The sequence below is a fragment of the Vidua macroura genome, chromosome 6, assembly GCF_024509145.1.
Source record: "Vidua macroura isolate BioBank_ID:100142 chromosome 6, ASM2450914v1, whole genome shotgun sequence".
NCBI classification, from domain to species: domain Eukaryota; kingdom Metazoa; phylum Chordata; class Aves; order Passeriformes; family Viduidae; genus Vidua; species Vidua macroura.
The window spans coordinates 35,463,464-35,489,042 of NC_071576.1; the positions used below are offsets into that span (position 1 = coordinate 35,463,464).

The 25,579-nt window shown below is 44.0% G+C and overlaps 1 protein-coding gene across 4 annotated transcripts in view; it reads left to right on the plus strand.

The window, feature by feature from the left end:
• The window catches only part of RGS6 (regulator of G protein signaling 6), a 258,147-nt gene that overhangs the window by 221,150 nt on the left and 11,418 nt on the right, over positions 1–25,579 (plus strand). For 3 of the 4 annotated variants that reach the window (XM_053980328.1, XM_053980329.1, XM_053980331.1), the window contains 2 exons: positions 14,008–14,097; positions 21,733–21,786. In XM_053980328.1, coding sequence (XP_053836303.1) covers positions 14,008–14,097; positions 21,733–21,786 — 144 coding nt within the window. The remainder of the gene's footprint in view (positions 1–14,007; positions 14,098–21,732; positions 21,787–25,579) is intronic. The other variant, XM_053980330.1, reaches the window with a different exon arrangement.

The following is a 25,579-nucleotide window of genomic DNA, read 5'->3' on the forward strand; positions in this document are numbered from 1 at the left end:
GTTTTTACTGGCTCATCCTGCAGAAGCGACGTTTTTGTTTGCACACCCACTTCATGGGAGCCAATGCAGATTGCACCCAGGGTGCTGTAAATCTTCCAAGACCTGCCATGGTGTTTCTCACAGGTCAGCCCTGCCATCGCAGGGGCTCTTGTCCATGAATCTGTAGCAGCTGCCTTATCTCAGCACCCTGGCACCAGGAGTCCATGGGAGCTCCCACACATCCCACATCCCTAGGGACTCAACCAGATATAACTAATCAAAACACCCTCTGTGGGAGGGGAAAATACAAGTGTTGTCCTGTCCTGGGTAGCTTTAGCACAAAGAGGAAAACAGCTGAAATGTCCTTGTAAGAAAAGAACAAGAAAAAATTCAGTTTATGCGGCAGTTTACTCAACAGCACATTCTTTGAATGCCTGCAGGTCTGAGCCACTAAGAGGAAGAAAAAGAGTTACCAATCTGAGAAAATTAGTTTGATACTCCTGCAGTGTAAGAATAGGAGAAAGTGATGTGGCACTGTAGTCATGACTTGAAAGATCCACAAAATGGCAATTCTGTATATAAAGCACTGGAAATGGACACATTGTTGTACTTGGGAAGGGCAAGGTGTAGCAGAGCACATTCAGGCCAGCAAAGGCTTTATAAAAGGAAGTTGAAAGCAAAGCATCATTTGTTATCGGGTGCTTAACAGTCTACATTGATGCGCTTCTTTGCACACCCTTGGCTCCCAGCCCCAAAGAGCTCTCCCAGATGCTGCTCAACCATCTGGTAAGGCAACTAGCCTGGATAAAAACAAGGAGAAAAGGGGCTCTTGGCAAACATTCCTCTTGCTTCAAACCTCTTTGTCCCCAGGCCAGTCATGGTCTGAAAGCAAATGGCTGCTCTGTTTAAGAAAATCTCAGCTCCAAATCTCAATCCCCAAAGCACTCCTAATCCAAACCTGAATTTGGTATGCATTTATTTCAGACATCTCTCTGAGATGGATTCCTGTTCCACAGAAGCAAGTATTGTGCCATTTACCCATCTCAGCTTAAGATACTTGCTGTGCAGTGTCCCTCAGTGCTGCTGCACTCCACAGTCCTGCACTGCTGGGCTTGCATAGAGCTGCCCTTCCTGCTGTGGCTCCTGCAGGTGCCATCGCCCACCCCGTGCCCAGCTCAATCTGTGCCAGCACATCTCAGCTCTGAGCAGAGTGTGCTGTGCTAGCTCAGCCTGCATTCCCCTCCCCAGCTGTCCAGTTTATTGGTGTCTCTGTCCTTGAGCAGCCCAGCGCTGCTCCTAGCTCTGTCCTCATCATCAGCTCTGCCACCTGTCTTGGTCCGCAGCACCTTCTGTCATTTTAGTGCTGGGCCCCTTCAGAGGGGAGCCTACCAATTTAGCTGATTATTTTCTGCTCTTAAACAACTGTCCTCTGTGTAAAATATTATGATTATCATACCATTTTCACTGGGGAGCAAAGCAGCTTTTAATACAAGGGGCATCGTCAGGAAAGGTCAGTTCAATTAAACAGTGAAGTACTTAGCAGGATGTAAGCTCCCACAGGAGTTATCAGCATCATTGAACAACCAATATGGGGCTGTGCAATATGAAGCAGGCACTGCCAGCTCTGGAAAGTAAATAGGTTTGGGTCCATCTGAATGGCCTCTTTTGGCTAATGAAGCTGCTGACAGCCAAAGTAATTCATCTTTACATGGGAACACATAGCTGTAAGTGTGACAATTATGGCTTATCTGTACATGTTATTAGTTTTTTAACCATTCTTCCCCTACCCCCATCAAGCATCTCCTTGCCTCTCCTAAAATGTCTTTCTGCCTTCAGAAAATCTTTAATCCCTTCCTCTGTCCCTTGGTGTTGGGAGCTAGTATCACCAGGACACATTGTGTTTTCTCACAGTAATGTTTGTAAGGACATTTAGTCTACATTTACTGGTAGACTTCAGAGCTAGGTGTACCAGAGTCAGGTAAGCCACAGAGTTGTCTTTGGAATTCCTTTCCTGTTTTCTTTGTTTATTTTTATTATTTAATAAATAAAATAGACTTTTAGATTGACATTCCTTTTCCTGAACTAACCAGCTGTTGTTTCTTTGAAGATAATTCAGAGAAATTCAGTTCTAATCCAGGCTCTTTTAGGAATTTTAACTGCTCTTTTCAGATCCTTGGCTAATTCCAGGGCAGATTTAGACCACAATGCTAAATTCCAGGCAGCTCAAACCAGAAATGTACCTGTCCCAGATTTGAAACACAGAATAATTTGGGACACCAAAGCACCTTTAAATTTCATCTAGTCCAGCTCCCCTGAAATGAGCAGGGCAGATCTTCAACTTGATCAGGTTTCTCAGAGGCTTGTTCAACTTGACCTTGAATGTTTCCAGAGATAGGGAATCCACCACCTCTCTGGACAATCTTGGTCAGGGTTTCATTATCTTCATTGTACAAACTTTCTTCCTTAAATCTAGTCTTGAGATGTGCTCAGCATCATGTTCATGCTCTCAGCTGCTTCATGTGTAGTTCAGTTTGTTCTAGACTGTGACAGAGATACAAGTCCTTGCAGGATTCATCAGTGATTAGTCATCAGTTTGCATTCTGGTTCTATCAGGAAGCTCGAGGTGCTGAGAGAATTTGACAGGATCCTGTTGAATTCAAAACCAAACTCCCAAGTTTAAGCAAGGATCTCTTGGAAGTGAAATGTTATTTTTTACCAAGAAGGGAAAATGAGGGGGGACTTCTCCTAGCTTTGTGTTTTCAAGCATGCACAGGATGTGGAAGGCCTGATGTCTATTCAGCGGGCATAGAGAATTCCTTTTGTAGGTCTGGAGTAAAATCACAACATGGAAGGAAGATGTGAAAATAATCATTCATTGTGTGTCTGTGTCATCTTTCGTGTAAGAACTTAGAGAAGCATTATTCCTATTTTCTTAAAGTTTTGTCCAGTCACCTGAGTTACGTGCATGCGTGTAAAGGACAAGGACTAAGGATTGGTTAGCAGTGCAGGCAGCCAGCTAGGGGACATGGTGCAGACCAAGGTGCTCTGCCTCTAAGAGAAGATCAAGTCCACCTTAACCAGTGCTGCTTAGAGACATTGAGCCTGTGCTGTGGGGAATTGAAAGCACTGCTACATGACAACAGTATTTACAAGTTAATGGTGTGCCCACGGCTCCTGGGGCTTTTGACAGCCTGCACCTTCCTGTGGAGGTTAGGGACTGAAGAAGGACTTGACTGTTATTCCCTTCTCCTTCTTTGGCTCTGATTCTGTGGGACTGGAGGAAAAAATCCTTCCTTTCACTGCACTCTGGTTCTCTTCCTTGTATTTGGGTTATGGTGACTACAGAAAACACAGAGTCTCACTGTTGTGTGTTTATTACAATTAGAAGCAAAAGTGCAAGCTCCTGCTCTTGTGGATTTCACAAAACAACCTACAACGGAATCTAAAATCAAGAGCCCCACAAATACAGCCAGAAGAGTAGTTAGGTGTCTGGAGCAAAAATAGATAGTGATGGTGGAGACTTGTGCTGGTGTGCCTGGTGCTGTGCAAAGCAGGAGACAAAAGACTTGAAGCAGAGGTTTACATAGGAGCAGATACTCTGTGTTATTATTTTCTTGCTTTGCTTTGTTGGGAGTTTTTTTTTTTTTAATGTGCATATGCACCACACATCAGAAAGTAGTTCTTTTATCTTCTGCCTTCCATTTTAATTTGTGGTTTTGTAGTCATGTTATATGAAAAACATCTACCATCCAGCCTTTGTTTTGCTGTTCCCTTTCAGTCTCTGAAGGCATCAGAGATCAAACTACTGTCTAAGCTAATGTCCTTCCGTCACACATGAGCAGAAAAAGGGCCAGAAAAAAGTCACAAGTGACCCCTCTCCTTGCAGACACAGTGACAGAAGGCAACAGATCTCTTCAAATGAAAGATCATGGGAATGGGGTAACAAGAACAGTCAGCATATTCCCACAGGACAGTAGTCTGCCTGTTATTCAGGGTGTTGATCCTGCCAAGCTGTCTAAAACTACATGCATGAGTATTAACAGTGCCTCAGTGCCAGACATTTCCTACCTCTATAAAATACCTTTAGATGGATTATATGGGAACGTCTCTAGCTTGCTCAAAAATTGAATTCAGCACTCAGACTCTGGGACTCTTGTGTCAGTAGTGTGCACTGTGCTTCTTGAAAGCAAGAAACAACTGCATGTCAGATCCAGAGCAAGAGAATTTCCTCTTGATGTGAAGGTCAGGAAGCTGCTGATACTGTTTATTTTCTCCCAAATAGGAAGTAAAAGTGTTTGCAAATGCATCCTTTCATCTAATCAAGAAGCCAGAACTGCAGGAGTCTACTTCTCATGGACTTTGGGGTTATGGTCTCTTCCTGCTAAACCCATGCACTGCAGGAAAACTGTGATCTTTAATTTTTTTTAAGGGGTTGTTACCTTTTTAAGTGTTCACACTCCTAATTAAAAATTTAATAAATAATCTCTGGGAAGATCTATCAGCACTGCATTTCATATCTCTGCTCAGCCCACAGCACTTATGAATGTGGGCTGTCAGGATGGGGTTTGCTGGCAAACAGTTATAAGATTTCAATAGATAGTTGGACTCTGAGATCTTGAGTTCAACCACTTAATGGCAGCCCAAGATGACATAGCAGCAGATGTCTTACAGTCAAAATGCTGATGAGGCGTGGAAAACTGTTTATCTATCCAGTACGTGTTCTCTAGGTAGGCATCCAAGCAGGCCTGGTGTTCCCTATCTCAGCATAGCCACCTTTACTCAGAAGCTGTGTTCTGCTTGTTTCTGTAGGGCTGTATCCTGCTCTATCACCATCTCCTATGGAACACAGAATGCCCCACTGAAATAGAATTTCCTTCTACCGTGTGAGGGGGTTCTGCATGTTCCTGTCCTTAGTACAGTTCAGCTTTTTGGCAGGATTTTTCATGGAGAAAACAAGGAGGAAGTTGCTGACAGCCTGCAGGTGTCAAGTTGTTGATGAAAAGGTTAAGTAGTTACACCTCATAGCTGTACCACAGCATGCACAGGAGGAAAACACCTCATCTTCATTGCTGCAATTTCTACATATTGTATTGTTTGGAAAAGAAATGCCAGTCTCCTGAATGCTACAGAAGGTTTCCTCCTAGGCAAAACCTTTTCACTTGGGCTTTTTGCCAGTAGCCAGGATTTGGCCCATATTGAGAGAATCAGCCTCTTAGCCATGATCATTGTTCTCAAAACCTAAAGCTGCTCATATGGCGTTAGACTCCCGGCAGCCCACTCTTGTCTCCCAGGATAGCCCTTGCTATATTTAGGACTAAATCCTCCTGCAGTACCAGGCTGACCCCTTAACTGCACAGCACTCAACAGCCCTTTGCCCCTAGTCCTCTGCACTGTGTCTGCCATTGACCCTCAACAGCTCTGCCCTCACATTTGTGTTTGAAGATATGAAGCAAACCAGTTGTCTCATCAATTTACAGAGGAGCCATAGCTAAATTTATGTGTTTCTTTTATCAGTGTGCTTTTCCATGAAAGATTTACATTGTGTTTCCAACTATGTATCTACAGGGCTAAACAAAGGATTTCTGTGTATTACTCAAGATGAGCTCTCATTGCTTACAGTTATCCGTCTTGCTAACGCTCTTTCTTACGTTCCTGTGCCTTCAGCCCAGCATAATTTCATTTGTGGGCTGAAAAAAAATTATGCTTTTTAGTTTAGCATGGAGGTTGGTCTGTATTACAGGATATTTATTCATCTTTTTTTCCCTTAGTAGTAAAAGCAACTTGCTTGAGTGTGAAAAAAAATGCACCAGCTAAAACTTGGTGTAAATTATGTGCTTTGAATAATTGAGACTGGCAAAAAAAGATTTTCCAGAGCAATGCGCTCTTGACCAAGACCCTTATGTGCCATTTAGCAACCTGAAGCATTTCTTTTCCAGCTATAAATCCAGGACAGTCACACAGTCCCGCAGCAGCCAGAGCACCCAGTCCCGCCTGGTCCTGCTAGATGGCAGCACTGCCGGCTACCAGAGAGCCTCCGGGAAGGGGCTCATCCTGCTCAATGCAGGCAAACAGCTCAAAAAGGCACTAGGGCATTTTTGAGAAGAGTGAAATCCTAAATGCAGAGACCAGAATAAGCAGATCCAGGAGCACTCTTAGTGGGGATTTGGAAACAGTAAAGGCAATTGGAATAAAATATACGTGTTTCCCTGCTTTCTCACCCTCACTGGTGTTTTCCCATCAGGTTAAATCAGGGCAAATGTGAAGGCCTCTTCTGCAGCTTCTTCACTGTTTGGCTCATGTCAACTGTGCCTGCTACCAACTACTTCAGCTTTCAGAGCTGATGCGGCAATTTTTACTGCTTTTTCCAAAACGCATTTTAGCATCATCATTTAGGTTGAATGCAATTGATCATAATTGCTCCTGAAAAGTGTTGCGTTCAGTTTTGGCACAAGCAACTGCTAAAGAGGAATAGGTGTCCTTTCCTTTCTTTGGCTTTTTGGGAGATCCTGGTGATGGTGTGGTAAGGGGTTCTGCTGGTCAAACAGGATTTTTGAGGATTAGCTGGGAAGAGTACAGCAGAGTTAACAGGACACATCTCTAACAACCTGTGGATAGCAGGTTTTGCTGACTGCAGTATGTGTGTGTGCTGGCACAGGGGTTAACCTCAGCTCCTTTGCCACAAATGTCTGTGCAGAGCAGAGGTGCCAACAGACAGGCACTAGGCTGCTGCCAAGTTTAATTGTAGGTGCAGCAGTCACACACTATGTGCTTGCAGAAGTGTCTGCTTTCTCCTTCCCACGTCCTCTTTGTGCTATAGAGACAGCTCTTCCAAAAACAAACTCCAGGCAGGTTCTCAGTTGGCATCTCTTCCCATCATTCCAGTAAAGGCCACGAGGCTTTCACTCAGGCAGCACTCTCTCATGTGAATCTGCAATAAACTCCTCCCCAGTGCCAAGCATACAGGTGACACAAATATTAGCATTCATTGCAGTGTGCTGTTATTTATTTAGTTGTTTAATCTACTGCTTTACATTGCTTGTGGCCTTTTCTTTTAATGGATTTGTCTGACATGCTGCAAATCTCCTTTGGAGTTGGCCAGAGGTTCGGCTGCATGCTTGCAATACAAAAGGGGTCTCCAAATCAGCTCTCACTAGTTAATACCAGGTGACAGGTATTATACCATAGTGACAGGGTGAAGGAGTGCTCCAAAAGAATCCAGATATTAGTGGGATAGCTACAGCAAGGAGGTTTCTGACCAGTTTATGAAAGGCAAAGTGGACCCTTGCAGCTCAAGTGCATCTCAACAGCTATCTAGCCTTAGTGTAAACTCCCAAAAATGAGCTAAAAATCACGGAATAGAATCATTAAGGTGGGAAAATAACCCAAAGATCATGAAGTACAGCCTTTGACCCAACGCCACCATGTCAATTAAATCACAGCACTAAGTGCCACCTCCATTTATTTCGTGAACACTTCCAGGGCTGGTGACTCCACTGTCTCCCTGGGCAGCCCATTCCATTGCTTAACCACCCTTTCAATTGAAAGGGTGAAAAAATTATTCCTGATGTCCAACCTGTACCTCTGCTGGTATAGCTGGAGGCCATTTCTTCTCATTCTGTTGCTGGCTGCCTTGGAGAAGATGCTGACCCCCACATGGCTACACTGTCCTTTCAGACAGTTGTAGAGTGATAAGGTCTCCTCTGAGCCTCCTTTTCTCCAGGCTGAACAATCCCAGCTCCCTCAGCTGCTCCTTATCTGAGTAACTTTCTAGACCCATCACCCTATTCATTGCCCTTCTCTGGACATGCTCAACACCTCAATTTCTTTCTTGCAGTGAGAGGCTCAAAACTGGACACTGGACTCAAAGTGTGGCCTCACCAGTGCCAGGTACAGGGGGACAATCACTGACCTGCTCCTGCTGGCCACACTATTGCAGATACAGACCAGGATGCCATTGGCCTTCTTGGCTGCCTGAGCACATGCTGGCTCATGTTCAGCTGCTGTAGACCGGCTCTCTCAGGTCCTTTTCTGACAGGCAGCTTCCCAGTCACTCATCCCTCAGCCTAAAGCACTGCCTGGGGCTGTTGTGACCCAAGTGCAGGACCTGGCACTCTTACCATTGGCCTTGGCCTGTTGATCCAGACTGTCCAGATCCTTCTGCAGAGCCTTCCTGCCCTCCAGCAGATCAACACATCCACCCAGCTTAGTGTCATCTGTGAACTGGCTGATGGTGCACTTGATCCCCTCATGCATATCATCAATAAAGATGTTAAACAGGGCTGACCCCAATACTGAGCTCTGGGGCCATCACTGGTGGCTGCCAGGATGTAACTCCATTCACCACCACTCACTCAGCCCAGCCATTTTGATAGTTTTTAACCCAGCAAAGAGTGCACCTCTCTGGTTGCCAGCTTCTCCAGAAGAAGGCCATGGGAGACAGTATTGAAGGCTTTGCTGAAGTCCAGGTAGACTTAATCCACAGCCTTTCCCTCATCCACCAGGCAGGTCACCTGGTCATAAAAGGAAATCAGGTTGGCCAGGTAGGATGTGCTTTTCCTATACCCATGCTAACTGAGCCTGATCACTTGGTTGTTCTGTACATGCTGTGTAATGGTAGTCAAGATGATCAGTTCCATAAATGTGCTAAATGGGAAACCTCTGCTTGAAGTGAGCAAAGAATTGGCTATTTCCTTATTTCTCATCATCACCTAAAGTTTGCAGCTGTGTTTAGCCACAAACAGGGAAAAATTTATATCTGCAAGTTCAAATTTAAGGGCTTTCTGGAATCTAGCTGGTGTTCAGAGTTCATGAGAACGTTGTGCTTGGCCTTCACATCTCCAAAAAAATCTCAAGCCTGTCACAAAATATCAAGATGAGTAAAATACTAGTGGAATTAGGAATGGATGTTTAACCACCAATTCTCTTCTTGTCTCATATACACAAATCAGAGGAAAGAACCAAGGTTTTCTGCTAAAAAGAAACATTCTTAACAGAGAAGGTAATTCCTGGGTTCTACCATGTGCCTTATGCGAGGCAGATGTTATTATTTTTTTATCATTCAGGTTTTTTCCCACATTTTTCTTGAGTGTTCCCAGTGTTCTGCTTATCTGACAGTCATGCCCTCCCCAGGGTCACTGTGCTTTGACTGAGAGGGGGAAGAGAGACCTGAGATCACATTGCAGCACATTGATTTGGAGCAGGTGCAGCTTTGAGATGGTTTCTGCTATCTCAGCCACCTCCTACATTCCTGTCTGGATTGCAAACTTTTTTTTTTCCTCCCCCTTTCCCCTCTTGTCAGGAATAATTTACTAAGCCTGTCCTTCATCTCTTTCCAAAGGTAAAGCTTGTGGAAGGAAAATAGCCAAGAGATGCTGAACCTTATCTGGATTTATTTCCCTGCACTTAGGCTGTCAGCTGTCAAGGGTGGGATTTCCTGTTGGTTTCACATAATTGTAAAAGAGGGTTTTTTTGTGATTTATCTCATTGGTTCCTTTTTTTTCTAGAAGGGACAACATTTTCCCCTTTTAAATGTTCTGTTTGTTCTTCTTTATATCATGTAATGGTTGTGGCAAGTGGAATGGTTATGTTGTCTGAAGTGTAACTCTCATGACAGAAGACCATATATAGAGAGTATGCTCAGTAAAGCTGGACAGCCCCCAGGACCACTCCATATTTTCCCCACCATAGAGGAGATGTGATTCAGGTGCATAAAACACAAGAGAGGGTCTGCCTTCTTCTCATGATGAGATGCAAGCAGATCCCATTGCCTCTGTTGTTTTGGTTCAAGAGCTGGGAAACAACAGTCATGGGGACATTTGATAAGAAACCCACTCTGCTTGCACAAGTCTTGTAAGGGATTTGTTTGCTTCCTGGAGATGAAATCCACTGCACTTAGAAAAGCAGATTCTTGTGCCAGTCTCCATGTTAGCCTGATATTTCCCAGTGTGCACCCATTGTCATGGGGAGTATCAGTACAGCCAGCACTCATCAGCAGCATGCTGTGTGAGGGACGGAGTGACTGGTCAGCTGAAAAAGCCAGCTTGCCAGGGCTTCCTCACACATGTTAAGTCAGTCCCTGTCTCTACTTGGAGCTGCCACTGCAGTGGCCTGAGATGGCAGCTCGGTGCTCAGAAAGAGCTAGCAAGGCTGCAGGGGAGACCAGTGGGACACGTGATGCCTGTCAACTGCTGGACAAATCTTTAAAGACTTTTTTTTCCCTGTCTTTTATCTGGTTTTATAAGCTACCTTGTTTAATGTTTTAATAGATCACTTGGGCAGTTTTGTTAGATTATTGTTTTAAATCCTTGGGTTTGCAGTGTAACTCCCTAAAGGATTGCTGTCTTAGGGCTGGAGCAGGGAGCTGTGAGACTGAACCATAGTTGGGAAGTGGTACATGGCAATAGCTGGGAGAGGCTACATCACCTAGAAGAAATGGTACTCAGCTCTTGTGCAGATAGGGCACAGGAATTTCCCATGGCACTTGTAAAGAAGTGTTGCAGTGATAATTGTGGACAGACTACTCACAGTGCAAGAGACTAGAATGTCTGCAGCTGCATTGTTAAAAGTTACACAGGTAGTGCATTTACTTTTTCTATTTAGGGAACCAGCAGTAGTGAGCTCATTACCCTGTAATAAACAACTTAAAAATGGAGAATGATCTCAGTATAGGGATGGAAAAGCTCAAACTTCTTACCAGCACTGTCACGTAATGTCAGGGAGATTGTGCATGTTTATAAAGTGCATTGCACTGGGAAATTTCAGTCTTTAATGTGGGTGTCCTTTCTTTCCACCATGTGATAAAAAGGTGGAAAAACACCCAGCTGCTCAGTAACATAAGAAGTGAGAGACCAGTGGGTTGCAATGATCCAAAGTGAGCTAAAAATCCATGACAGAGAAGGACAAGACAATTTGCACATGTTGCACAGAGCAACTAAATCCAAGCCCACACCTCTGCCTGTTGCTCAGGCTTCCACAGAAGAATACGATCAGTTTTTAGATCTCCAGTAGCCTTCAATGTATTTATGGAATGAGGAGCTGCTAAACACTAGCTGTAGGTTCTCCTTAGGAAGTTGCAGTTTCTAGAATGCATAAGAGAAAATAGCTTGGTGGCAAGGAACAGAGTAGGCTACAGATCAAAACAAATGTTCCAGTCACTGGCTTTTCCCATCCTGCAGCTAGATTTGGTGTGTAAATGGGCTGGACACACACCACAGCCACAATTTTAGCAGAAATCTTCATGGTGCAGTCTCAGTAGGGATTTTCACTGTAGCAATACAAACTGTCCTGTACTGTTGCAAATTGGAAGTCAGTCTTTGCTGATCTGAGCAACTGGCTCAGATTTCCAGTAGGTGCTTCAGAAATGCAGTGTTGTAAAATAAATTATTAGTGTATCATTCATGCCTTCAGTCTAGAGATTGTTGAAAGCAAGCCCTTTGAATTCTTACAATTAAAAAGTAAAGTTTGCTTATGAAGCTATGCATGTCTCTTCTTTTCCTATGCCCAACCTTCTTTCTTCATTAGCATTCAAAGCCTAGAAATAGTTATTCCCTGTTTGATTATATCTGTGGTGATCAGCTGAAAGGTAGCACTGTTGCTGTTTAGTGATTCCAAGATGTGAAAAGCAGAGAAAACGCTTCATACCAATTAGATAACTGCAATGGCAGCAGAGCTGTGGCTGTGCAATAGTCCTGTTTCAGGGAAGGGCTTCAGTTAAGAAGGCAGCTTGTGGTTTATTTCATCTCAGGATCAAAACAATTTTTTTCTCCTTCTGACCGCCAGTTACTGAGTTTATACTGTTTAAAGGTCAAATACATGAAGTTGTCTTGACATGAGCAAGAATGATAGTTGTCGCTGGCATACAGGTGGGTCATATGGCCAGCCTCGTGTGCTCTCCTTTGCCTCTGCCTGTATGGCAATGAAAACTGGCAGTTATTTTCCAAAAATGTTATCATCATGTTTCAGACCAGATGCAGTTGTCTGACCACTGGTAAAGAAACCATTTGGAGCCCAAAGACAGTAAAAAAAAAAAATCACATCTAGCAAAATGTCAATGTAAATATCCCTGTCACCCACCATGTTGCCTCAGCCACAGCACCTACCTGCCCACCTCAGCACCTGTCCCACCAGCACCCTGCACGTACTGGCTGCTGTAAAGAGGACCACTAAGAGGATGAAGGCTCTGGAGACCCCTCAGGCCCTTTAGTGTTGAAGGGCTACAAGGTGCCCACTTACTCATCAGTCGCCTCATGGTCCTAGAAAAGCACCAGTTAGGTGGGTTTGTTTCCCAGGTAGTTACAAAGAACTCATTAGGAGGACATTGAGTCTCCTTGGAAACCTTAAGATGTAGCAGTACAGGCAAACTGGTTGAGGTACGGTTGGGTTTAAATCAACAGAGTCTTGAGTTTATGCTAGTTGAAGTACTTAAGAGAGAATTGATGTTGAAAATCCTTATTCACGTGAGAGAATACAAACCTTTTGATCATATCCATGATGTGCATTATTTTCCCTCTTCTTGTCTTAAGGCGTACTTGGCTCATTCTGTCCTGCAGAAATAGAACAAATGTCCCACAGCTGGATGTCAAATCTCATGGAAATGCTGTACATGAGGAGTATGAAACTGTGCCCTACCGTGTGTTTTTTCTGAAGCAAGAAGGGTGACAGTTGCTAAATAGCTTTATATGAACGATTCTATTGCAAAATCTTGTTCTGTCCTTTGGCTAGATAGTGCTGCACAAATGAGGATCTGTCAAGACTAAAAGCAAGTACGGAAATTAACCAGTAAAATTGTTCCACACCAGGATGTAGCTCAAAGAATACATTTATGCTGTGCCAAAAGAAAACCAGTGACCCTCACAGGACTACACCAAATAGTGTAAGAAAGCTGAATTAAGCAGTTCTTCTGTGTACAGGCAGGTCATTGCTAATTACCTGTGATGGTGAAGATAAAGGAATTCTGCTTAGCTTGTTAACACACTGAAATAAGCTATGCGACTTCTGTCTAGTTTGGTTCTTCTAAAGTTTCATGTACAATGGCTTTAGGTCAGGAGAGACTATTTCATGTTGTATAATTCACTATAGATAAAACTACTCATTGACTCTATAAAAGTGCAAAGTCTAAGAGAAAGGTCCAAGGTGCCTGTTTTTCTCTTGAGCCCTTTAGTGTGTTCTCAGTCATTATTTGGTCAAAGTATTTTGATTTGATTTTCCTGGTGTTTGGGATAATATCTTTTGTAAATCCAGGGATAACTAGGAGAAAAGCTGACTGTGTTAAGGGATTCTCAGCAGGAAAGTAAAGCTTAGTGAGGAAATTAGAAGAGGGTATGTATTAAGTTCTGCTGCAATGAAATACCACTTTTTACATTTGAAGATACACATAGTAAATGCTCTCAGAGCAAACTAGTAACAGCAGTTTGACTTAAGACCCTAAGAGAGAGACTCGTCCAATGTAACTTTAAACATAGGATGTAGCCATCACATTGGAGCTAGTCATATAACTTCCCTGCATAGTCACCACAGATATGGGCTTTTTCAGGACATTAACACGTTGGCTTACTTGAGTGCATGTCTAAAGTGGAGATTAAATGTGTGCAAATATCAGTTCCCCTCCAGGAATAGGAAGGGAATGCTGAGTGATTGTTCAAGTATCTGTAACTGGTAAAATGGAACCTAATCTATGAGACAGTTTCTGGTGTTTATTTCTTCTTTCCAGGGTAGGCACTTTCTTATAATCTGGGGACTTCAGAGAGTTGCAATCTTTGCAGAATAATCCTGATGAGTGAACAATATGTGCCAGCCTTTGGGGTGAGGGCCATCTCTTTGTTTTGTGTTCATACATCCCCAGGCACAGCAGAGTCCTGGCCCAGGGTGGACCTCGTGTACACTACCACAACACAGATAATCAATAACAGCAGACTTAATTAGAACTCTGATCAGTCTCTCTTCCTTCCAATTCTCTGTGTTTTAAGTTCCTGTGATGTCTAAAAGAGGTTTGATAACAATTCTCTGTGTCTCATTCCCCCTATCCCACAGGAGCACATTTACAAGCTGATGAAGAGTGACAGCTACGCGCGCTTTCTGCGTTCGAATGCTTACCAGGACTTACTGCTGGCAAAGAAGAAGGTATCTGTTGGAAAGGACATGCTTGCATCTCTTAGCACATCTTGATTCTCGCCTGCTGCTTGCTGCTAGTGTGAAAGTGAAAATATTGTTTGCTTTTTTTTTTCCTTTAAGAAGGGAATGAGCACTTTTATCTTCTTCACTGGGGACATGGCATCCATGTGCACAGCCTCAGCATGAGTTTTGGGGAAAACATGATGACCCAAGGTAAAAGTAGTATGGGAAGGTGTTTGTCTTGCACAGGTGTCTCCCAAACTCAGTGCAGGCAATACAAATTGTATTACCTCTTTCTCATGGAAAAGATGGTATGTGATACAAGAAGCAGAACCCATCATTCTGTTCATTACTGGTGCAAAATTCAGCTATTAAGGTTTTCACCTCCCTAGTCTCACCATGTGATATTCCCTTTGGACACCTTACCTATAGATCCCCCTGCAGCAATTCCCATCCTCCTTTCCCTTGCTTTTGCCTCCCCAGAGATGCTTCCTTTTCCTCAGAGACAAGAAATAATTGCAATGCATGTAGCAATCAAAAATTCCAGCCACATTGTCTCACAGGAAATCTGTGTTTGAGCTCTTCTTAGCCTTTTTGGTATCTGCATGAGCTCTGCCACCACCATGATTCTGTCAGGAGCCTCCAGATCAGGGTAGCAAAGGAGTAGTTATGTAGAGTTACAACTCCTGCCCTTGAGTCTCCTCTTTCTAAGGAGTCTAGGAGATAAGCTACTGATTTCAGCATTTGTGGCTGTGCTCAAATGCTTCCTGCAACTCCTGATTAATTCCCATAGCTCAATGTGTGTGTCTGTGTGCATGTGCATGCCATGTACATGTGTGTATGTCCCACTTGCATTTGGCTCCCAGGACTGTACATAAACTGACTCCTGACTCCTGCAGCCTGAGTGTGTGGTTTCCCATCACCATCTTCCCTGCTGTTTTTCTGCTGCATTCTCTGCGTGCTGCCAAATTACATTGCATTGGCACAATACAATGAAATCCCAGTGGTATTTTTGTCCTGATTGTCATTGTGTGCCCTAAAAGCATGCATATGGTGACAAAAGGAGACAAGCCCCTCTGTCTGCTGTGCCTGAGACTACTGGCAGGTGGATTAGCAAAAGGTAGTGGACGGCAGCAGTCAGCCTTCTATTTCAAAATGTCTGGTCTGAGACAGCATAAACCAGTGCTGCTTACATTTAGAAGGGTTAGACCTGACTTAGTTCAGAGACTGGGGAATCAAGGAGGTGTGAGGCAAAGTCATCTGATGGTATAAACCATAAAAGCCTCTGCCATCTTCCTACCCCGAGCAGCTTATGCCCCCCCTACCCCCCCAGTCTCCACTGACCACATGAGGGTTCATGTGCTTGAAAGCCAGGAGAGCTTTCTCCTCCCAGCCAAACCCATTCAAACCAAAGGTTTCTTTTTTTGCAATCCTTGTTTGCTGTCAGATCAAGCCCTGGATGTGTCAGCATGACATCCTCATTGCCCCGCAAACTGCCGCAGGAGCAGGTTTTGGTGTCATGTTAACGCAACCGTGAAAGTAAGAATCAAGTTTCTTTTAGAAAGAGCTGTGGGTGCACAAGTAAACAAATGAAGGCACAAAAAAGGCAGGAGTAGATCTGTGCAGATGCACCGTTCATCAGCTGCACATTATGCAGGAGGGGAGTTTGTGTTACTCCAGAGTCTGTAAAGCTCTTTGCAACCACATTACATTGTGTTGGGCAAGTGAATGTTTTGAAAACAGTAGGTACAGAGATGATGATATAAAGAGCATGACATTTCTGTACACTGAGCTACATAGTCCTATCTTTAGGATATTTGCTGCAGCTTTGAGAGGTAGTCTTTTAAAATTCCTCTAAATAGCTAGAAAGCAAGGGAATGAAAAGAGGAACCCAGTGACACATCAGAGCCTGCATGGATGGAGGATTTGGTTTAGAGCCTGCAAACAAAGTCCTGGATTTACTAATGTAAATAGAAATTCACTGCAGTTCTTTAAATTGTGATGAGTACATCTCTCTGAGGCCCGTCTTTCCCCAAAGTCATTATCCTCACATGGCTTGTATATCACACTGATATGATATAGCTTACTTTCATTACTGAAAATAAGTTCTGTCAGAAGCACAGCATGATGGACGTGGGGTAAAAAAAGTTGCCTGCACTAAGCAAATGAAGTATGGCTTCAGATTCCCACATTAATGTTTTGTGGATAAGTTTGTGTCAATTGAGATCTTTTGCCCTCCAGCACTGGGTTATGGCAAACAGAGGGCAGGAAAAAGGGAAAGGTAGACTGTGTGGCTAGAGCACAGAACTGGGAACCATAAAATCTGTATGCTTTCCCTGGTTACCCCACTTAATTTCTTGTGTGAGCTTGGGGAAAAAAAATCAACCTTCCCTTCCCTATATCCTCCTCTTTTTCAAAGGGCAGTAATAATAGCTTAGCAGAGAGATGCCAAAGCTTGATTAGTGCTTCAAAACATACTTCATATTTCTGGTATTTGTAAAATACTGTAGGTTTGAAGAGTTACTTTCTTCTGCAGCATACAATAACCACATATGTGAGAGCTTTCCCTGCCTGCTCTGGGAGTACAGTAATGGAGGGTGAAGAACTTCTGGGTTGGGATTGAGATACAATGACAGAATTATGAGGGGAACATATTGTTCACACCACTAACTGATGCAAGCCAGCAGACATAGGCTGTGTACAGACCAGACATACATATTTTGTTAATCCGTTTTAGATGTTTTTCTCCATTCTTCCCAGTGTCATTATTGCAAGTAACCACAGTATTACTGGCCTCAATCCTGCAGATTCATGGTGCTCAGCAGGGAACATGAGGTTGGCCTCCAGCAAGGGTGTGATTGGAAGCAGTGAGCTGCAAAGGGGAAAAACTGGGTGTGTAGCCTTCTGCCTTGAACAGAAGGCCTCCTCCCTGCCAGGCTGGAGGAGAGATGAGAGCACAGCCCTGTCCTCAGGAGGAATGGCCATATGCCCAGCCCAACTGGAGGTCTGGGCCTCCATTCCCAGCTCCCTCTCTGCAGCAGGTAGAAATCATGGTTCTGCTGAAAGTGTCTGTCTCAGCAGTGAAGAGCTGGATGTGCTGAGATCCCTGAGCGACTCGCTGCATTTTATTTGTGTATCTATGCAACACGCCCCGCTGGTGCTTCGCAGAGTCAAGCACTGACCTGCTCCTGTCTCTGCTGATGCACCTTGCTGCAGAGTACTTACAGCAGGTAATCACCGCTGCATTGCCCTCCAGCCCTTCTCCACAGTAGCCAAAATGGTGGCTGGATGAACTTAGACAGCAGTGATCCACCTGTCAGGACAAGTGCTGTGACAAACCTCCTCAGTCAAGACAAGGAGGCATTTTGGCAGGGTGACTTGGCTGCAGAGCAGGGGTTTATTCCTTGGGGAAAGAGCATTGTAGAATAGTTAGTGCACCATGGAAGGGGATGTGAGTGTACAGGAACTTTTGTTAATGGTGAAGAAGCAGCCAGACACGTGTTCTGCTAGTTATTTTTGCAGAGAAGGGAGCGAAAGGAACAGAAGAGACCTCTTTCCAAAGAGAGGTACTTTCCATTACTCACTGTAAAGGTGAAACAATTACATTGGTTGGCTTCTCTGCATTAGCTGAAGTGGCAGCTGAACTGTCACAGTGCTGGAGTTCATGTCAGCCTGGGATGGGGTGGCTTCTTGTCATCCGGCCCTGCCCATAGGCAGGGAAGCATCCTGGAAAGACAGCCACAGCTGTAGTGCAGACAGGCTGTGAAGCCATGGGAGTGAGCCCTGCAGCACTGAGGGAAGAGCAGGTTGGTATTTTCTTGGTTTAGAGCATTGTTTTGCTCACCAGCTGGTTCAGGGAAGTGTGAATTCACCATGATCCTATTCAAATGAACACACAATATATGCAAAATACTCTGGCCGCTTGGTAGCACTGTACATACCCTTTGCTTTCTCACTTTGAACAGGTATATGTGAGCGCCTAAAAAGCCCAGGATCTGCTCCTGGCATTTTCTGAACCCAGGGCCAAGGGATATTATTATCCTTTATTTTTATCTAATGCCATTCCCTCTGGAACACATTATTTTTCACCAAGTTCAAAATAATACCCCCCCCCCCCCCGCGAAGTTCCATACCAAAAAAAAAGGATTCAATAGCCAACAAAATAAATCCATGGAGGGAGGGAGGTAGAGAATTTTGCACATTCAGAAGACAGTTTCTGTATGTATTTCCCTAGCCCTTTTCAGATCCCTGGCAAAAAGCATCAGCAAGGGGATACTTAGGAGCTTCATGCCATGAGGAGCAGGCTCCATTTCCAGCACACACCTTTTGAAGCATTGCTTTTAACCACACCCCCTGTTGCCAGCTGCTCTGTATTGTCCAGGAAGGTTCCTGTTGCAGATTATGCCCCCATCTCAGTCCCATCAGGGCACACATGGCCAGTTTGATTCAGTGGCAGGACTTGTCTTGAATGTTACAAAGATGCTGAGCAATTTTCTCATAATTACTTTTAATAGTCAGTGTCAGCTGGTTTTCTTAACTTTTCTTCTATTTAATTTCATGCAAGCAGAATCTACACAAAGAAACTTAAAGTTTGGAAGGCTGGGTAAATGATTAAAGAAAAAAGGAAAATTTGGAGAAGCCAGTCAATAATTAGTGAATGGCTTCTATGTGGTGAGCTCTATTTTTCTGTTATCTGCCTGGGCTGAGAGGATTTCATTTGATGGTTGTTTCATATTTTATCCAAACGCATATGTCCTTTGCCATTAGCTGGTGGAGTCTGTTGGTGTATTTACTGGCAAAGATTGTGTTTTTGCACCTAGGAGGACTGCATGACCTGGCATGCACATGTTTGTCTGTCTTTGCCCCTTTGCACACACAGTGTATGTTTGTGCAAAGGCTGCTGTGGCTGCTGCAGCAGACAATAGCTCCAGGGTCCACACCCCAGGTCTGTTACCAGGACCGGGATAGGTGTGATTCGGTCTTTCCATTATTTTTTTCTTTTTTGCATTTTGTTATTTTTAAATTTCCTTCATCTGGTGTGCAAGGCAGCCTCCCCAGCTCAGCCCCGTGCTGCAGAGCTGTGGGCAGGCATTCCCTGCACGGCAAGCAGCCAGCCACACGGGCAAGCAGACAGGAAGAGCCAGCGAGCTGAACAGCCAGCACCCACACCCACGGACATTCAAACTGCTCAAGCCAGCTCATCACTCTGCAGGCAGCCTGCCTCAGCTGCTTTTTATTTCACTAGAAAATGTCATGCTTTGACTCAGAGCTGGATGCTATAGGGATGAGCTTTCCACGCATCCAGCTGGTCCCAGCCTGCCACCACCGTGCCAAATGTGCAGAGTGACTGCAGACCTTGCTTTGCAAGGCGCTTCTGTGAGACACTGTCGGTGCTCTGTGTGGCTGCTTCCCTACACGTCCTCAGCTGTGGTAGGCAGTAAATAGCCTTGTGTGGGGGCCCCTGCATCAGACAAGCTCTCAGCACCTCAACAAGATGCTCATCGTCTTTAAAGACTACCATCCTGCCTTTCTGCTGGGTGGGAAGATACATTACCTTGCTAGTAGAAAAAACAGAGATACTAAATTTTGACAGTGAGTGCAGGGGCACAATGTGGCCTGTATAGCAGCCTTTGACCCTAGTGCGCACCAGAGCTCCACTTCAAAATGTACTTGACACTGTCAGACACTGATTTTCCAGCCTGCAGCAATATCATGCCACAGACTTTGAGTGCCTTGCTCCCTTAAGGAGCCTTGCAGAACACTCAATCTTTTGTTCAGGTATTTCTTCTCCTGAAATTGTGTCTTTAACTTGGCTGCTGGTGGGTCTTACCACCTGCATAGAGGCTCAGTGCCCAGCTGGGCACTGCTCTCCTAAGTCCTGTTCACTGGGACATGTCCAGCCAAAGTGGCAGGAATGCTGCTTCTCTCTGTCACCTCTGCTGTCTTGGGGTGTAGGGACACCACTGAGGCTACTTCCAAGAGGGAATCTGTGATGCTGATGTTTCTTTTGCCTTTTGTCTCCTCTCACATGCAAGGAGAGGCAATTAACCCTTAGATTAGTGTATGTTAAATACTCCTTTGGGGACCACTGGACTGTACATGACTGCCTTCCTGCCAGCCAGGAATGCTCCTTTATTGCTTGGTGTTTGCTTTGAGGCCTTGGCTCCATCCTCTGTGTGGGCTAAAGTGATGTGCCTCTAGCTTTCACTTGATAGCACTTTGGGACATCAGAGCTGATTCCGTGGCTTCCTCAAATGGTTGTAAGTGTGGAGGTTGCTTATTTCTTTCTTCTGGATAAAGAATATTGCTTGTCTTAAAAGGGCCTTGTATTTTGGTCTCATATTTGGTGATGCAGCAGGGATGATCTGCCCCATTTCTCCATGAGATGCTTAAGACTAACCTTGTAGACATCAGAGAACTGTGAAAGCTGTGATAAACATGCAGAAAAATCAAAAGGTTTTGTCTAGACTCAGCTACACAACTTCTCTTCCAATTTATCTGGTATGGTTTTGGCCCTGGGGATTGTTACTGCAGCTGAATGTGTGGCAGATGCTATGTCAGGTAGGTGCTTCTCCAGTGCAGTGCTTGTTTCCAGTGCACTGTGATGCACCATCATTACTGTGGTTTTCCATTACAGGTAGCTCCTTATTCCCTTCATGGAAGTTTTACTTCCATCTTACCACCCCCATTTTGCTGGCTCGCCACATTAAAATAAGTGTCTCTCCTGGAAATCTGCAATGCCCACAGCTTTCTGACTGCAGTGAGCTTTCTTCTGTAGCATTGAGTTTCTTCTCTCCTCTAGAACTATTTTTTTTCTCTTATATATTCCAGCAAATATGCCAATAAATTATTTAGTTCTTCCTTGTTAATGGCGATTAGATCTCCCTTGTGCCAAATGAAGGAAGCGCTGCAGTGAGCAACCTTCTCAGGGATATGTTAATAAAGCCATGATGCACACACTTGTTTTCTCACAGTGCAATTGAATGTCTTCTTGCATATCAATAGCCCTGTACTCCAGGTACAAAAATACCAGTGCCCCGAACTGGTCTGTATCTTTCTATTGTCATGCAAAGACATGCATATGCTTTCTTACGTTATGCCTTACTGGAAATATGCCTCTACTCTTTGGATAAATAGAAGAGTGTAGGTTCACTAGCGCTGAGTCCAGTGGTGGTTTTCTTCCAGTGCCATATTCACTCAGACATTGCTTTTTAATATTGTGAAAGCTACTGTGTTTTTTTTCATCTCTACGCAAGTAGATGGGAGCCTCTGATACTGTTTGGCAGATGTTAACCTGAATCAGATCTCCCAGTTTGAACAGTAACAGAAGGAAAATTCAGTGAACAAGAAATCAATACCAACAGCTGTAAGACACAGCAATGCACAGATATATATGAACCATTCAAAAAACTCACAGGGGAAAAGTGACATTCTCTGAGAGTACAATTAGTGATGTCTCTCATTCTTTAAGGTATTTCGATTTCTTATGTTTGCTCTTGCAAACAATTATTTCTGCTTTTTACATTTTTTTACAACTTTTCCTTCTTGCTGCTTCCTTATATTTTGCTGCTGTTTTAAAAGACTGCATTTAAGCTGAAGGGTTTTTTTCTGTATTTTTATCTCCCTACTTTGTTCCCTGTTAAGCCAGAGAATGAGCAAGGTCGTAGAACTTCTCTAGAAAAGTTCACTCGCAGCGTGGTAAGTTCCTTTTCTTTTCCCTCCTCCCTTTCCTCAGAACTTCATTTTCAGCTGGGGGGAATGTGGATGCTCGACTTTTTATTTCATCCTTTATTTTTGCAGCTAGCATCTTTGCAGCTTCTCTCTTAATACCATAGCTCATCTAAATAATAGCTCTAAAGAAGGGACTGGGGGGAGAAATGGCATAGTGCTCATTCTAGCTTATCATCATTGCAAAAGCAAATTGATTTTTTTTTTGTCTAGAATTAAATACAAAGTTACCTTTTTGCTACATTCCCACTACAGTATTTGCTGTGGCTTTTCCTTGCACAATGAAGTAGAAGAGCATGGTTCTCATAGCTCCATTGCAACAGTATCTGTACGGTTCCCTAGTGCATGGATAATGATATCCCACATACACATCCACCCACAGCACTGCAGCCGCTTCCTCCGTTGCCCCCATGTGTCAGTGCTCATGTAAATAGTGATGTGCGATACCCTTTGCCTCATTCATGATACCGATACCAGAAAAGGAGCACAGTCACAGCAGGAAACATGACACTGTTAAATCTTTTAGACAAGGGGACAGTGGGATCTCAAGGGCAGTGGGCAGATGTCCTCCCTCTTTGTCCTTCATTAGTCTCCAACCTCCAGCTGGTCTGTCCAGAGTTTGGGCAAGGCCTGCTTGCCCCACTTGCGTTCAGGGATCTGTCTGTGCAGCAATTTTTCTACAGAGCAGGAAAAGCAGGTAGAGGGGGCAGGACCAGAGGCAGATACTGCAAGTGGAGCGGAGTTGCAGGGATACTGGACAGCACAGACTGTGTTTTGAGCTGCATCAAAAGGCGCATGACCAACATGTTGTGGAGGGGGATTCTGCCCCTCTACTCCGCTCTCATGAGACCCCCACCTGGAGTGTTGCATGCAGCTCTGGAGTCCCCAGGACAGGACATCAGGAAAAACATCGACTGAATCCAGAGGAGGACCACAAAGCTGATTAGAGGAATAGAGTACCTCTTCTACAAGGAAAGGTTGAGAAAATTGGGTTTGTTCAGTCTGAAAAGTGAAGGCTTTGGGATTACCTAATTGTGGCTATCCAGTACTTTAAAGGAGCCTACAAGAAAGATGAGAGGGATTTTTTACAAGAGCACATTGTGACAGGACAAGGGCAAATGAATTCAAACTAAAACAGAGTAGGTTTAGACTGGATGTTAGAATAAAATCTTTACTGTGAGGGTGGTGAGGCAGTGAAGCAGGCTACCCAGAGAACCTGCAGATGCTCCATCCCAGGAGGTGTTCAAGGACAGGGTCAATGGAGCTCTGAGCAACCTGGTCTAATGAAAGGTATCCCTGCCTGTTACAGGGGGGTTGGAACTAGATGATCATTAAGGTTCCCACCCAAAGCATTCTATAAGTTTATGACATTCTTGCATGTGTGCATATATATGTATATTTATATGTACACTACATACATACATGGCATATAAATATAGCACCTTTGTAAATCCTGAGAGAAACAGGAAGCTGTGCAGGTAAGTGTGAGCTGCTGTCGAGCAAATAAGCTGAGAGCAGTCCTTCCTGACACTGCTGTGCTACTGTGCAAGCAAACCCAAATGTAACATACAAGGCTTTGTAGTACATCCACTGGCAGACTTCCTGGGGAATGTATTTATAAAGCTAATGCATATGCACACATTTAAAATATGTTGATACAAAATATATCACTATGCCCATCTGCATATTTACTACTTTCTAAGAGTCTGCCAGGGAGAGGAGTAGGAAAGATTTTTAAATTTTTTTTTTAAAATAAACTATGCAGAAATATTTACATCAAGTGGTAAATTCTGCTCCCAGATTTGCCAAGTACGTGGAAGAGTAACTCTCACTTTACTAGACTGGCTGGGTTTATAGTTGCACAGCCAAAGATTGATTTTTTTCTTGCATTTGATTTGAAGGGTAACTTGACAAGCTAAGTTTTGGATGCTATGATTAGAATGTAAGTAGCTGTAAAGAAAAGTGTAGTAGATTGGTCGGCACTTTAGTTAATTTTTGTCTTATTGGCTAGCATGCTGTAAATATTTTTTTTTTTCATTTGTCTTAATACAGATATAAAAATCTCATCTTCTGATGGCATGGTAGTTACCAGAACTAGAAAGAATCTGATTTTTTTATACTTTGCATTATGGCAGTTTGTCATTGCCATCATATGAGAAAATAGTCACTACCGTGACATGTCACAATGTCCTCAGAGGACACTATTACCAAAGTGAGATCGTTATGGCATACTCAGGGACTGAATTAAGATGAAGTTAATTCTGTATGCTCTAGTTCTCCAAAATGCACTGCAGCTCCCTGACTGTGTAGCAGTGGAGCAGTTCAGCAGTCCATACTTCCAGAACTCCACTGTGCTTAAGTGATTGCTCATTACAGGATCACATATTCAAGCTGGCCCTGCACAGGCGTGATGAAGTTAAAGTGTATGCTTAAGGTTTGGCTGGAACAGACCCCCAGTTTGTCTCTCTTCAAGGGAGGAGCACTGAGCCTATTTTGCAAGCACATTAATATGAGGTCATATCTCCAGTGATGGCTGTAAGAGAAATCTCAAAACCAGTAAGGGCTAAAAGTTTCTTTGCCTTAAGGAGCCATAATTGAAATGAAATCATCTCCCACACTGACTGAACTATTAATTGCCTGTGGATCTGGGCCACCTCCAGACTGTGCTTCTCTTCCTGACACTGGGAGGGCCAGTAGGCCCCTGGGAAAATTTTCAGATTTGGCTGTAGCATGTGACCCAGCATTTTGGGAAATCACAGAATAGTTGCAGTTGGAAGGGACCTCTGAAGATCACCTAATCCAATTCTCCTGCTTAGGCAGGGTTACCTAGAGCAAGTTACACAGGAATGTCTCCAGATGGATTTGGACTGTCTCCAAAGGGAGACTCCACGGCCTCCTTGGGCAGCCTATTCCGGTGCTCTGCTGCCCTCAATGTAAAGAAGTTTATGGGACATATGTCTGCCAAGCCAATCTCTAACCCAGCCCTCCACATCCAAGGGAAAGTCTCCCTTTCGCCAGCCTTCTTCTCTTACTTCCAAAGTCCAGGATTCCCAACCTCAGCACTAAAAACTGAGACATTCAGTAACCGGACCTTCTCTGTGTCTTCTGTCACCAGAACATGCATCTGATTCAGCAGCAGTCCCACATTTTCCCAAATTTTCCTTTTGCTGCTGATGTACTTGTAGAAACCCTTCTTGTTATCCCTTGCCAGACTTAATTCCAAATAGGCTTTGGTCTTCTTTGTCACATCCCCACATACTCTGACTGTTCCTTTAGTCCTCCCACATGGCCAGTTCCTCTTTCCAGATCCCAGAATCTGTCTGAGATTTATTAGAAGCTCCCTGCTCATCCAAAGGGGTCTCCTGCTCCCTTTGCTTGATTTCTTGCCCATGGCGATACAATGGTCTTGAGCCTGGAAAAAGTGATACTTGAATATTGACTCTTGGACACCCTTTCTTCTAGAGCCCTTCCTTTTACATCATTGTACTCAAATCTGGGGAACTTTGGGGAACATTGCAAGCAGCATAGAGCCAGAGCAGTAGCATGGAGGTAGAGGTTCATGATCCTTTCCTTGCTGAAAATACTGTACTTACAGTGTTGCTTTCCACATCAGAGAAAGCTGACTTGTAGCCAGAAGACCAGACATGTCCAGCATCTTAGACAGGGAGTCTTCACCTGAGTGAAAAAAATCAGACTCTCTAAGTTTGCCTTTTCTGGTTTCTTGGGTCTCACCATCTCTTGATTGACAAAGACAGGAAAAAAT